At 42.9% G+C, this 15873-nt stretch overlaps 1 protein-coding gene across 1 annotated transcript in view; it reads left to right on the forward strand.

Annotated features, from left to right (window-relative positions):
- Nucleotides 1–206: 206 nt before the first annotated feature.
- KCNU1 (potassium calcium-activated channel subfamily U member 1) overlaps nt 207–15873 on the forward strand; it is a 166534-nt gene continuing 150867 nt past the window's right edge. The window contains exons 1-3 of the mRNA XM_084807247.1: nt 207–377; nt 8010–8071; nt 13852–13942. Of these exons, the coding sequence (XP_084663373.1) occupies nt 207–377; nt 8010–8071; nt 13852–13942 (324 nt within the window). The remainder of the gene's footprint in view (nt 378–8009; nt 8072–13851; nt 13943–15873) is intronic.

Genomic DNA, 15873 nt, shown 5'->3' on the forward strand with positions numbered 1-15873 from the left:
AATTTGTTCCTCTCCATCTGCTGTGGGTTCCATGTGAGGTCTGCAGCCTCCAATTCACCACCCACACTAAGAGTGACATCATAGCCTGTATGCTGGCTATGACATCACAAAGATTCTTCAAAGGCATGCTATCTCTTAGAACACCCTAAATGAACAGTAAGAAAGCAGAAGAAACAGACATGAAGGGGGGAGCTCATTCTACTCACATGGATGACTGGATGGAGGAGATTGGAAGCCACTGCACTGATTATGTCCAGCTGGCCTTTATCACCTCCTGTCTGTCCATTTTTGTGGGAGGAATCCTCATCATCTTGATGGTCCGGGTACTCGAGTATGTGCTGTGCTACTGCTTCTTTGAATATGTCAACAGATGTAAGGTAAACCTACAAGGAGGGGCTGGGAAGGGAAGGGTTGTGTACTTTGAACATACAAAGTCTTCAGGTAGGACTACAAATGAAGTTAAAATTTATTGTAAACCTATTGTAAACCTACAAAATCTATTGTAAACCTACAAAGAGGGGCTGGGAAAGGAAGGGTTGTGTACTTGGAACATACAAAGTCTTCAGGTAGGACTATAAATGAAGTTAAAATCTATCTAGATTTATTTTGTTGATGGAGAAGAAGACATCCTGTTTTTACACTGCACAACTCAAGGAGGCTTTAATGCCAAGGTGGGGGTGGGGGTGGGGCTGTGTCAACTGAGGCTTAATTCCATCCCTATGAATTAGGGACTCCTTCAGTCCAACTTGCTGTGAAAGCTGAGACAGTCCTGTTCAAATCAGCTCCTGCTTAGTATATGCTCAAGAAATTAGAGGTGTATATCCATAGAAACATAGAATCATAGGGTTGGAAGGGGCCTGTAAGACCATTGAGTCCAACCCCCTGCTCAGTCCAGGAATCCAAGTCAGAGCATCCCTGACAGGTGGCTGTCCAGCTTTGTCCTGGATGCCTCCAGTGTGGGAGAGCCCACCCTCTCCCTAGGTAATTGGTTCCATTGTCATATTGCTCTAACTGTCAGGACATTTTTCCTGATATTCAGCCAGAATCTGGCTTCCTGTAACTTGAGCCCATAATTCCGTGCCCTGCACTCTGGGAAGATCGAGAAGAGATCGGTTATGCATGGCATGGAGAAAGTGGATAGGGAGGCATTATTCTCCTCAACTTGTTCATGTTAAAACATGGGGTCATCATATAAAGCTGAGTGGTGGGACCTTCAGGAAAGATAAAAGGAAGTACTTCTTCACACAGCAGATAGTTAAACTATGGAATTCACCACCACAAAGTGTAGTGATGGCCACCAGCTGGGATGGCTTTAAAGGGGGATTAGACAAATACCTGGAGGATAAAGCTATCAATGGCTACTAGTTCTGATGGCTATATGCTACTCCCATATCAGAGGCAGTATCCCCAGTTGCTAGGGAACATGGGTGGGAAGGTGTTGCTGCATTCATGTCTGAATTGTGGGTTTCCCATGGGGTCCTGGTTGGCCACTGTGTGAACAAAATGCTGGACTAGATAGACCTTTAGTCTGATCCAGCAGGGCTCTTCTTATGTTCTTAATTTCTTAATTCAGTCTTTACCAATTGATACGTACTGACTTGGTCTGCCCCACATGGACTACTGTGGAGAGCAAAACATATTCATCCATCAACCTTTGCATCTCTTGAATATTCTAACACTGTTCTAGCTAAAATGGGGAAAAAATGTCAGGGGGGCATATCGGAATATGCTTAGAAATGTGTATTTTGAGGGGAAAGATTTTAGAAGTCCATATTTAAATAAATACATAATGCAAAACATAATTATCATGTTTTGCTTTTTAAAATTGGATATTAATGGAGAAATGGGATGGGACTGACTTATTGGTGAACACATGAGAAAGTGAAATGGACCAGAAATAGACTATAATTCACCAGTCCCTATTGATTATTAGCATTATTTTTTTTCTTTATTTGGATTTAAAATCCAGAGGTATGCTGTTCCTTGCTGAAAGGCTCAAGATGCATCACTCTAGAAACTCATCCCCAAAACTGAATCCCCTTGGGTGCAGGCTCCTCTCTCTCCCTTCGTAGTTGATGGACTGGTGGTTTTGCTGCTTTTTGTCACACTGTCCATTTGCTTCCAATAAGCTCTGCCTATATAGTTCTAAATAAAAGAGGCATGACATCCAGTTCCCCAACTTTGCGTGCCCTTTGTTGAAACAAGCCATCTTCATAATCCATGGCTTGAAGTTGGATTGTTTCAAGCAAACCATAGTTAAGAGACACACATTGTGGTTAACTGAAAACAGCAGCAGAAACTTCCGATCTCCTCCTCAAGGCCACACTGGAGAAGAGGAGGAAGCACAGAAGCCAGAGACTCACTGCAGCTTGTTCTTGTCTTGATAAACCATGATGTATCATGTCTGAACCAGCTCTTCGAGTTTTTAATGGATCTACTTCTTCTAGTGAATGCAACAGCTTTTCAGACTTCTTCAAGCACTGCCTCCACAGTCACCAGCAGAAGCTGGCCTGAAAGTTATTACCTTACATTGTCTCCCTTGTATTATGGTGCTAAGTTAACACAACAAATAAGCCTAAACCTATTAAAGCATCATATTAGGATGTTTTTTAGAGACAGGACTGTACACGCAAATATTTTATTTAACGTAATTAAAATAATTTTAGGCCTCCTTTCAGGGCAAAGGCTGCTCCTAGGATTTCACATCACTTAGGATGGAGTGGGTGGGGGGTGGGTGAGGGGAGGATATAACAATAATATGAGAGATAATGGTGTCCTGCTCAACTGCAGTCCCAAACAGAGCTGCACAGTTTTGATCCTGATAAAGGCTACTTTGGGGTCATGTGCAAGATGCACACAGAGGGAAAGGGATTCTCTTACCTCTGACAATGCAGGATAGCAACATAGACTCCAGCAATTTTCAAGGCCTGCATTTTCTTTTACCTTCCATAGCTTTTTACTCTAAGACTCCCCATGCTGAGTCGCTGGAAGGGACACTTCCAAGACTGGGTGGTGATGATGATCTCAGCTCAGACCGCTGTAGGACGTATACTGGTGAGTGGTTTGATGATGCACTGGGGCTGGGAAGAACAAACAATCCATAGGTGCAACCCCAAAACAGGGGAAGCAGCACTGCAAGATGATTGAATCACTCCCTCTGATTCTGAAGTGCAGGCCTGAGTGCCAGTGCTAACATAGCCAAAATGACACCATCCATCTACCCATCTATCCATCTATCCATCTATCCATCCATCCATCCATCCATCCATCCATCCATCTATCCATCCATCCATAAGAGGGGGATATCAGACAGCAGTCCCAGCAGGGCCCTGAGGTTTTGTTTTTTGGTTGGTGTTGTTGTTGTTTTAATTGAAGGGCAGGATGTAAATAGCATTGAATTAATTAAATAAATAATCTGGTGGGAAGAAAAGCAGGGACACCGCCCACCCCACCCCCAGCAGCCAAGCAGCCCAGTGGAGACTGACAGAATGACGACTAGTTGTGGGGGGGGGAGGGAGCTAGGGATGTGCACATCAGAAAAAAAAGAGCTTGCCAAAGTTCTCCGAATTCCATCTCAAAGCTCGTTCCAACTCTAGTCCGTATCAGATTGTGAGCTTTGGTTTTTTGCTTTATGCATGAAAATCCATGCATATTTTTTTATGTATTTCCCCCCCAAATGCTCACATCAATTGTGTGTGTCTTTGATTAAAGCATATTTATGTGCATTTGCAGCATTTCTCAAAAGTTTCATGCACATTTCTCAAATGCAAGCATGTTCTCAAATACATTTTTTTTGGGGGGGGGGGTTCATGAATCACATTACAAGCTCAGAAATGTATGGACGTGGGCTGCAGATTGTGTCTGAACCCATTGTCTGTTCAGATGGTGCAAACTAGGGAAATCCTGATCAAAACCAAGCTGAATGAATTTCTCATACAGAAAACTGAAAACTGGGTGGAAGCAGGAATGGAATGGAGCATCATGCAGGAGTAGATGGCTTGCTGACTGTAACACTAAAAAGGAGCAATCCAGGCAGCAGCTCCTTGTTGCAGCTCTCACTTGTTATTCTAATTAGTGAAAAGCCCTTCTTTCAGATTACCATAACAAGGCCCAGAAGCTTGTACTAGGCATGTCTGAACCAAATGAGTTTGGATTTTTGTGAATCTCACCTGCAGATTCTGCCACAGACTGGCTTTTCCCCTGTCGGGTAGATTCCGCTGACTTGCGGACTGATTTTCTACATTTCCCAATTTTTGCACAAATTTTGTTTTAGAAAAATATGCAAAAGTTTTAAAAAGCCAAAAATGCACATTGTCCCCAAAGGCTAAATTGTGAAAATTTTCATTTTAGCAAATTTGCACATTTTCACATGTGCAAAATTCGTAAACAAAAAAAAATCAGAAACACCCCCCACTTCTGCTGAGTGGTGGATGATGGAACAAAAGCCACCTAACAGTCCACGAAACACAGACGGACTGGATTTTACAGAATCCATTCATCCCTAGCTTGTATGCAGGCCCAAGCCCAGCAAGGGTTGCAAATCTCTAATGACAAAATGAAGTCATCCAAAGTGTTCAAAGGCTACAGCTGCAATGTACATCAGGAGATGGACAGGTCATGCTCACATCCCTGATCCTAAGCATATTTTACTTTGAAAGAAGCTCCACAGATTTTACTTCCAATTTAGTGTTCTCGAGATTGAAGCCTCTGGCCTTACATCTATTTGCTTGGAAGAAAGCTCCATTGATTTCATAGGATCTGGTTTCTATTCTGAATGTTAGGATGTTTTCATGTTAGGATCAGAGGGCAACAGAGTGTTCATGGCCCCCCACCCCCGCACCCAATATATGCCCCACATCCTCAATGGAGTCACTGATTAGTGAACCATTTCCAGCTTCATGGAATTGAGGTCATATTGAGGATCATATCAAGACTGCCTTCGGTTTAGTGTCCTATCAATGCATGCATACAATTGGGAGAGGAGGGAAGAAAGATGCCAAGGATCTGAAGGAACAGAAGTGGGAATCTGTACATGTTCCAGTCTCTTTTAGAAATGCCACTTGTTAAACCAGAATTCAGCAGGAATGCAGGGTAAAGAAAACCAGAGAAACCACAAAGTAATGGAACCAGGGGAAGTCACTCATCCCTCATTTATATTTATTTGTTTATTGGTTTATTTAAAGTATTTTTATCCTGCTCCTCTTCAAAAAGAGGAGAGGCTGGCATATGATCAGTAAAATAAGAAAAGTCCCTGCCTGCAGGTTTACAATCTGAAAAGACATCACATGGGAGGAAAAGGGAATAGGGAGGGAAGAGGAAAACAAATCACGTCTTTCAAAAGGGCCCTGCTTCCCCCTCTCATCTCCTTCAGTACAGCCTGATGGAATAGCTGCTGGTGGTGACAATTATATGAAATGGGTGTTGCATAAAGAGAAGGGCAAGTGCTCATGATGCCTCCACTGGGTGGAAGTTTGCTTCAATTCACCCCAGGAGTTTATCTGCATATGGTTATTGTTAATTATTATTAATATGAATTATTATATTAGGCCATCTATGTCCATGATGCTTGATAAAGAAACAGGTTTGGCAGGTTGTCAAGGTTCCCCTTATGATCTGGACCTCTTGCCTCCTTATGATCTCTTGCCTCCTTAAGAGTCCCACCTTCCTTCTTTTAAACTTCCCCTTCCCAGTAACATGGGGTTTAGTCTGTGGATGTGGAGTGAAACTCCAGACACTTGGGTGTTAACAGTTAACTGGTAACTTAAAGCAAGCAAATAACAACTAAAGCTATTTACAGAATAAAGCTGAGTGATACAAAAGGCAGTAAGAGAAAATAAAGGTTGCAAAATGCAAGTTCCTTTACCCTGTTGTTGTTGTTCAGTCATTAAGTTGTGTCCGACTCTTCGTGACCCCATGGACCATAGCACGCCAGGCCTTCCTGTCCTCTGCACTCTCTCGGAGCGTGCTCAGGTTCATATTCATTGCATCAGTGATGCTATCTAGCCATCTCATCCTCTGCCGTCCCCTTCTCCTTTTGCCTTCAATCTTTCCCAGCAATAGGGTCTTTTCTAGTGAGTTTTCTCTTTGCATTAGGTGGCCAAAATATTTGAGCTTCAGCTTCAGTATCTGTCCTTCCAATGAGCAGTCAGGGTTGATTTCCTTTAGGATTGACTGATTTGACCTCCTTGCAGTCCAGGGGACTTGTAAGAGTCTTCTCCGGCACCACAGTTTCCTTTACCCTAGCTGTACTTAAACTTCTCCAGGCTGCTTCTTCCTGTTCCCTCTTCAGGCTCTGGTCTCCCTGACTCTGCTCTTACTGTTCTCTCTCTTTATATACCCTCCTCCCTCAAAACCAAAAGTACTGTTTCAAACCTGAAGAAATGAAACTTAACTGGGGAAATGAAACTAATTCTCTCAGAGATACCCCTCCCAACAGAAAAAAAACCCTCCAGGCCTCTAGGCCTCACCTTTTTTTCTTTTCCTTGCCTCTGTAGGCCTCAAACCTTCACAGGGGAAAACTGGATATTGGGGGGGGGGCATTCTGATGGGCAGGGAAGTAGTGGCAAAATAATTAGGGGATCCTAACCCTCCCAGCCCCTGATCATGCCCCTGATCCAGGAAAACATTTTGATGTACTCAAGAGCTTCTGCTCCTTCTTCTTGCTTTGGTCTTCCTCTCTTGCTCCCCTGGCTCTCTCTCCATTTTTATCTCCCAAAAATGACAGTACAGTAGTGAGTTTCAAACCTGAAGAAATGAAACTTAACTCAGGAAAATGAAACCCAACCAGGGAAATGAAACTACTCTTCTCAGAGTTACCCCTCACAACAACAACAACAACAACAACCAGGCTTCTGACTTTTTCCCTTGCCTTTCTAGGCTTCAAACCTTCACACAGATCCATACCCCAAAGGGCTTACAATAAAACAAGATAGGCACAAGGAAAGCAACAGACTATGGGGATGGACATGTGTGTTGTTTAAGACATTTGTCACGTGGATTATGTCTGATGGGAGCAGCTGCAGCAGTGGAACTGGGAGAGGGCTATTTCCCCTTCCCCTTCTGCTGACCTAGTCCCCCCACACACACATTCAAATTCTGCGGGGAGGGGGGACACCTTCCAGAGCACATTTTCAGCCAGTGCAGAGGGTGGGGTGGCGGGTAGGAGAGACAGAAAGTCCCATGACACTAAAGGATAGATCTGGACAAAAGGAGGTCACAAGTTGGGATGTAAAGATATATATTGCAGGGAAGATGGGGTTGGGGCAAAGCCACAGAGTTTTGAAGGTAAGGATGAGTAGCACTTTCAGGCTCTGGGAATGGACAGGAAGCCATTTAAGGATGGGTGTCACATGGTCAGAGAGATGAAAGAGGAGAGTGATTTTGGCAGCAGAAGTGCAGTAGTCAAGATGAGTGCTGAGGAAGTCTGTAGTAGTCAAAATGAGAGGTGACTGGGGCATGAACCAGTGTTTTTACTGAGAGGCAGTAGGGAAAGTCATACTTTTGTAATATAGTGAAGGCAGAAACAACACAACTGGGCAGCAGGCAAGTGGGGGCAAAGGAGGGAGAGAGAGAAGTCAAAGAGAAAACAAACTCTTTATAGCTGATCAACAGGGTAGATGGTCATATCACCAATGGATGAGGAGAGTGAATGATGCAGGGAACTCAGGCTATTTCTTCCAGAGTGCCTGAAACCTCCAAACAACAGAAAGTCCCCAGATGTATGGGGGGGGGGGGAACCCTCCTGAAACGTGTGATTAACCCCTGCTTGCAGCCAGCAAGCTGCACCCAACATAAAGAAATATAAAGCAGCCTCCATAATAAAAACCAAAATATGTGCCCCCACCCTTCATACTGAGAGATGTTTTAAGGAGATAGCATTGGCTTTGTAGGTTGATACATGAATGGCTTAATATCAGGGCACCAGCTTGATTCTCTGTTGTTCATATCTGTTATCATTGATGCAGCATGCATTTCCGTTATCACTGATGCAGCATGCATTTCTGTTTTAGGTTATACTGGTGTTCCTGTTTAGTATTGGATCGCTCATCATTTACTTTATCAACTGTTACAGGTAATGGAAACCCAGTTGTTTCTCCTAAAGTTTCTCTCTTTTTTCTTGTTGCTTTTTAAATAATTTATGTCTGTATTTCAAATATGTGTATCCCACCTTTTTAGTGAAATAACCGAGGTCGCCAATGATATAATCAGATAATGAACAAACTCAAAATTACAAGAAACATCAGCTTCACAATTCTTAAAACCACTCAGCAATTCATCAACCTCATTTAATCACCAACACTCAAAACATTTTTGGAAGCAGCACCTCGGAAATGTCCACTGAAAATGGTATATCTTAGTTGACTGTTGAAAGGTGAGCAAACAGAAGGCTAGGTGGGCTTCCCTTAGAAGGAGGTTCAAATCCCTCAGGACCACAAGAAAGGCTTCATCTCTTGTATTTTCTTGCTCAATAGCACAATGGTAAATAACATACTTGGCATGCAGAAGGTCACAGGTTCAATCCCCAGCATTTTCAGGTAGGGCTGGCAAGTTCCCTTCTGAAATCCTGCAGAGCCACAACCAGTCAGTGTAGACAATGGACCAACGGTCTGACTTAATATAAGGCATCTTCCTTCATATGTTCCATATTTCGAATGGTGGATTTCCAGTGGTGGAGAGACCTGGAACATGATTCAGAGGTTGACTCATAAGAAATTCCATTATGCTTTGTCAAACCATTGATATGTCTAGCGCCTTTATTGGCTACAGTGATGGGCAGCAGCTCTCTCAGATGTTTTCAGACAGGGCCTGTCCCAGCCCTACCTAGATATGGCAGGGATTGAACCTGAGTGTTTTGCATACAAAGCATGCGTGCTATCAATAGCTTGAACTTGCGCCGTTACTGAGGCAAGTTTGTATACACGAATGTCATTATATAACACCCAAGTGAATATGGGCCCAGGGCCCTACATCTTCTGAGCTGTGCCCTGGATCTTTAGAGCTGACCCAATTGCCATCATCTGCCTTAATACAAGCCTGCTTCTTCTCTCTGAGCTCAGTAGCCTTGCTGAGACTAGATGGTTCTTGGAATACTCTGGTCCTAGGGTGGTTTACAAGAAAGAATTTGGTTTACAAGAAAGAAACAGTTGAAACGCACAAACATGTGTATATATGTTTTATCCATGCATTAAGGCTGCCATACAAAATGTGCTTACTAGGGAATAAGCCCTATTGAATATAGTGAGTTTTTCTTCTAAGTAAACATACATAGGATTGCACTACATGTGAATGTGGATATAGGGCTAAAGTATAAGCACAAAGGAATATCCATGTATTTTAATTTCGTCAATTGAAATGAATGGAGAAGCTGTTGCAGGCAGGATAATTCTGTGAGTATTCCTAGATTTCCAAAGACCTTTTATCACTTGTGGGTCTGGAGCAATGAAATCTGATAATGTTATGTCTTATTTGACTTCTTAAATCCTACATATTTCTTCCTCTGACATACTCCATAGCTTTTTTTAAAAGAAGTATCAATCTATAGAAAGGGAAAATTAAAACCCTTCAATGCAGAATTTTGACAGTACATAAGCACTATATATATATATATATATATATATATATATACATATATATACACACACACACACACACACACATACACACACACAGTATATATATATATATATATATATATATATATATATATATGAGAAGAGAAGACTGAGGAGAGATATGATAGGGCTCTTCAAGTACTTGAAAGGTTGTCACAGAGAGGAAGGCCAGGATCTCTTCTTGATCATCCCAGAGTGCAGGATATGGAATAATGGGCTCAAGTTACAGGAAGCCAGATTCCGGCTGAACATCAGGAAAAACTTCCTGACTGTTAGAGCAATATGACAATGGAACCAATGACCTAGGGAGGTGGTGGGCTCTCCCACACTGGAGGCATTCAAGATGAGGCTGGACAGCCATCTGTCAGGGATGCTCTGACTTGGACTCCTGCATTGAGCAAGGGATGGACTCGATGGCCTTGTAGGCCCCTTGTTGTTGTTGTTCAGTCGTTCAGTCGTGTCCGACTCTTCGTGACCCCATGGACCATAGCATGCCAGGCCTTCCTGTCCTGCGCTCTCTCCCAGAGTGTGCTCAAGTTCATATTCATTGCATTGGTGATGCTATCTAGCCATCTCATCCTCTGCCGTCCCCTTCTCCTTTTGCCTTCAGTCTTTCCCAGCATCAGGGTCTTTTCCAGAGAGTTTTCTCTTCGCATTAGGTGGCCAAAATATTTCAGCTTCAGCTTCACTATCTGTCCTTCCAATGAGCAGTCAGGGTTGATTTCCTTTAGGATTGACTGATTTGACCTCCTTGCAGTCCAGGGGACTCGTAAGAGTCTTCTCCAGCACCACAGTTCGAAAGCATCAATTCTTCGGCACTCAGCCTTCCTTATAGTCCAGCTCTCACAGCCATACATTACTACTGGGAAAACCATAGCTTTGGTTAGACGGACCTTTGTCGGCAAGGTGATGTCTCTGGTTCTTACTATGCTGTCTAGGTTTGCCATAGCTTTCCTCCCAAGGAGCAAGCATCTTTTAATTTCATGGCGACAGTCACTGTCTGTGGTGATCTTGGAGCCCAAGAAAGTAAAATCTGTCACTGCTTCCATTTCTTTCCCTTCTATATGCCAGGAAGTGATGGGGCCAAATGCCATGATCTTCGTTTTTTTAATGTTGAGTTTCAAACCAGCTTTTGCACTCTCCTCTTTCACCCTCAACAAGAGGCTCTTGAGATCCTCTTCGCTTTCTGCCATTAGGGTGGTATCGTCTGCATATCGGAGGTTGTTGATAATTCTCCCAGCAATCCGACCTGTGATTCATCCAACCCGGCGTTTCTCATGATGTACTCTGCATATAAGTTAAATAAGCAGCGTGACAATATGCAGCCTTGTCGTACTCCTTTCCCAATTTTGAACCACTCGGTTGTTCCATGTCTGGTTCTTACTGTTGCTTCTTGACCCTCATACAGGTTTCTCAGGAGACAGGTAAGGTGGTCTGGTATTCCCATCATGTTAAGGATTTGCCACAATTTGTTGTGATCCACACAATCAAAGGCTTTAGTGTAGTCAATGAAGCAGAAATAGATGTTTTTCTGGAATTCTCTTGCTTTCTCCATGATCCAGCAAATGTTGGTGATTTGATCTCTCATTCCTCTGCCTCTTCGAAACCCAGCTTGTACTTCCGGTAGTTCTCGGTTCGCATACTGCTGAAGCCTAGCTTGTAGGATTTTGAGCATCATCTTGCTGGCATGTGAAATGAGCGCAATTGTGCGGTAGTTTGAACACTCTTTGGCATTGCCCTTCTTTGGAACTGGAATGTAAACTGACCTTTTCCAGTCTTGCGGCCATTGTTGAGTGTTCCAAATTTGTTGGCATATTGAATGCAGCACTTTAACAGCATCATCTTTTAGGATTTTAAATAGCTCAGCTGGAATACTGTCATCTCTGCTAGCTTTGTTGTTACTAATGCTTCCTAAGGCCCACTTGACTTCACTCTCTAGGATGCCCGGCTCAAGTTCAGTGACCGCACTGTCATGGCTATCAGGGACATTCAGATCTTTCCTGTATAGTTCTTCTGTGTATTCTTGCCACCTCTTCTTAATCTCATCTGCTTCTTTTAGGTCCCTGCCTTCTTTGTCCTTTATCATGCCCGTCTTTGCACAAAACGTTCCCTTGAGATCTCCAATTTTCTTGAAGAGATCTCTAGTCTTTCCCATTCTGTTGTTTTCCTCGATTTCTTTGCATTGTTCATTTAAGAAGGCCTTCTTGTCTCTCCTTGCTATTCTCTGGAACTCTGCATTCAGTTGGATATATCTTCCCCTTTCTCCTTTGCTTTTTGCTTCCCTTCTTTCCTCAGCTACTTGTAAAGCCTCATCAGACAGCCACTTGGCTTTCTTGCATTTCTTTTTCTTTGGGATGGATTGAGTTGCTGCCTCCTGAACAATGTTACGGACTTCCGTCCATAGTTCCTCAGGCACTCTGCCTATCAGATCTAATCCCTTAAATCTATTTGTCACCTCCACTGTATATTCATAAGGGATATGATTTAGGTCATACCTGAATGGTTTATTGGTTTTCCCTACGTTCTTCAATTTAAGCTGAAATTTTGCAACAAGAAGCTCATGATCTGAGCCACAGTCAGCTCCAGGTCTTGTTTTGACTGACTGTATAGAGCTTCTCCATCTTTGGCTGCAAAGCACATAATCAATCTGATTTCGATATTGACCATCTGGTGATGTCCATGTGTAGAGTCGTCTCTTGTGCTGTTGGAAAAGACTGTTTGCTATGATCAGTGTCTTCTCTTGGCAAAACTCTATTAGCTTTTGTCCTGCTTCATTTTGTTCACCAAGACCATGCCTGCCTGTTATCCCGGTGATTTCTTGACTTCCTACTTTAGCATTCCAATCCCCTATGATGAAGAGGACATCTTTGTTTGGTGTTAGTTCTAGAAGGTGTTGTAGGTCTTCATAGAACCGATCAACCTCAGCTTCTTCGGCATCAGTGTTTGGGGCATAGACTTGAATTACTGTGATGTTGAATGATTTGCCTTGGATTCATACTGAGATCATTCTATCGTTTTTAAGATTGTACCCCAGTACTGCTTTTCCCACCCTTTCATTGACTATGAGTGCTACTCCATTTCTTCTAAGGGATTCTTGCCCACAGTAGTAGATATAATGGTCACCTGAATTAAATTCACCCATGCCTGTCCATTTTTGTTCACTGATTCCCAAGATGTCGATGTTCAATCTTGCCATCTCATGTTTGACCACCTCCAGCTTACCTTGATTCATTGATCTGACATTCCAGGTTCCTAAACAATATTGTTCTTTACAGCACTGGACTTTCTTTTCACCACCAGACACATCCACAGCTGAGTGTCCTTTCGGCTTTGGCCCAGCCGCTTCACTCTTTCTGGCGCTACTTGGAAATACCCTCTGCTCTTCCCCAGTAGCATATTGGACACCTTCCGACCTGAGGGGCTCATCTTCCGGCGTCATCTCTTTTAGCCTTGTGATACGTTCCATGGGGTTTTCTTGGCAAGAATACTGGAGTGGGTTGCCATTTCCTTCTCCAGTGGACCACATTTTGTCAGAACTCTCTGCCATGACCTGTCCATCTTGTGTGGCCCTTCATGGCATAGCTTATGGCTTCACTGTGTTACGCAAGCCCCTTCGCCACAAGAAGGCAGCGATATGATTCTATTTTATTTATTTATATATATATATATATATATATATATATACACACATACACACACACACACACACACACACACACAAATAAAACCCTGCTGGATCAGACCAATGGTTCATTTAGTCCAGCATCCTGTTTCCTACAGTGACCACCCAGATATCTCTGAGTAGGCCACAACCAGGACTTGAAGGCAATAACCTTCTCCCATTGTTGCTTCCAGCAACTGATATTCAGTGGCATACAGCCTCTGTCTAAATATGTTGTATTGTAACCATCATGACTAGTAGCCACTGATTGACCTATCACATCCCATCACCCACATCTTCTGGCAGTGAATTACATAAATTAATTGCATGCTGCGTGAAGAATTCCTTTCCTTTTCCTTGCTGAATTTCTCACCAACCAGTTTCACCGGATGACCTCAAGTTCTAGAATACAACACCACCCTCTGCTTTTTGAATTGAATTGTGACTCAGCAACATTGTTCTGTAAATTTTAAAAAATCAAATAGCTTTCTTTTAATGAATTGCCACATGCTGATTTCAATGATTATGTCAAAAGTAATATCTCACTATAAATGATGGATCATTTTCTACCCTCTCCAGTGTTAAACAGTTCTGTCTCTCCTTTGAAGACCAGACAATTATGATTGACCTGTTCTTCAATATATTCTTTCTCCTTTACTTTGGATTGCGGGTAAGAGATCTTTGCAATAATTAAAACACATGGAAAGATATGACCATTTAGAGACAAGCCTGTAGCCAATGGTATGTTATTGGGCAGAACTGAGGAGAAATATATTTCCCCAGCACAATGGCATAGTTCACATAAACAGCAGGTGAATTGGTAAACCTGTCTTGGTAGTATCACTTCAGACTGTAGCCCAATCTACACATATAGCAGAATGAGTTGATAGAATGGACTGTATCATTTCAGATTGTAGGGCAGGGGACACACAACACACACTGTTGAATATCTATGGGAGGGAAACCTTGCAAGAAGAAAACGAATGTAGTCAAGAATGTGCTGTGGAAGTAGCCATCTCAATGACTTTTCTTTCTTTCTTTCTTTCTTTCTTTCTTTCTTTCTTTCTTTCTTTCTTTCTTCCTTCCTTCCTTCCTTCCTTCCTTCCTTTTTTTGTCTTTTCTTTTTTCTTTTGAAGGGGGGGGGGTATTTGGGAGAACATCCAAAAAGTGGCACCCCGGCCTGTGGACTGAAGTGGTACAAACTATTCATATCACCTCTAGATTACACACCTCATTCTGGTGCGACTGTAGATCATCTTTGAGCACTAGGCCTAGAAATGGGAGGATATGATCAGCTTTATACCTTCTTACTCATTTGGGGGGATATCACATCATCTCATCTGCTTCTAAATATATTTCTGTGTGTGCAAGAAAGAGAGAGAAGGAGGCAAGCTCTTTTTCAGGGAAGAGATTCAGAGAAGGGTGTTCAGTTTGGGGAGTTAAGACATTTATCAGCTTTTTGTTTTGCCCATCAATGAATTTGCTATTGAAGTGGTTGGGCTGTTCCCATGATACAAAAGGCTCCTGTCAAATGATCACTCATGAATGGTAAACCATAAGTGTCCAATTGAAGGCACTTCCTTTCTTCTCCCAGTACTGCAGATACTAGAGTGGCCATGTGTCCTATTTTACTGAGGATAGTCCTCCATTTGAAGGAAGGGCTGTTAACGGGACAGTTCTCTGTTCAAAGGTGTCTTCTATTTGTTGGGCTGTCCAGTCCAATTCCCATTAAAGATAAGGAACCATAAGGAGTGAGAGCAGGGCTTTTGTTTGTTTTTTTGAAGTTGCCCATCAGCAGTTAGCCCCTGGACAGCCGACTGAGCAGATACACAGATCACGTGGTCACAGTCTTCCCTGCTGTGGTGAGATGTGTTGTATTTCTATTTAAACTATAGTAATTGTTATTAAATATGCATCAAATACATATACGTAGAAAACGTAATGCAAATCGGTGTCCTTCTTTGTCCTTTGATGATGATGAAGATGAGTGGTCGCTCTAGCAGATACTCTGGGATAAATTTTACTTGCGAATGAGACCACACTAGTTTTATGTTTTGAGCCAAAATGCCCCATTCCAACTCAATCTCGCTCTTCACAAGCTGAGAAAGTGTGTGTGTGCGCGCGTCCACACATGTGTGCACACGTATATGTGTTGGGGGTTGTTGTCAGCAATTTAGGGGTGCACAGACAGGCAAAATATGGAGGAAATGTCTGATGGAGGCCATCATACTCACAACATACTGGGCACCATTTTGTTTTTTGATGATGATGATGATGATTAAAGTCCAGAAGCAAGGCCATCATAGAGGGTAGGCATGGTTGGCATCTGCTGAGAGCCCACACCCCAGCAGGGGCCCACTTAAAAGAGCCCCCGAATCTGCTTCTCCCCTTCACCATTGAAATCTGATTGTTCATCTGTCTCTCACTACCTGGCCCAGACAATGGAGGTGGCGAGAAGGAGGAGCAGTAGATGCCCCAGCCTATTTGCTCACTGGCTCTCTGCATCATAAACAAGCAAGTGTTAGCAATGATGAGAAAGAGGAGGAGAGCAATAGCAGCTGGTGGCACTCATGTTCAGAAGGTCGACACGCTGAGGGAGGG

This window comes from Heloderma suspectum, chromosome 6 (genome assembly GCF_057233095.1).
Source record: "Heloderma suspectum isolate Gila_16-S chromosome 6, 16-S_ref, whole genome shotgun sequence".
NCBI lineage: Eukaryota > Metazoa > Chordata > Lepidosauria > Squamata > Helodermatidae > Heloderma > Heloderma suspectum.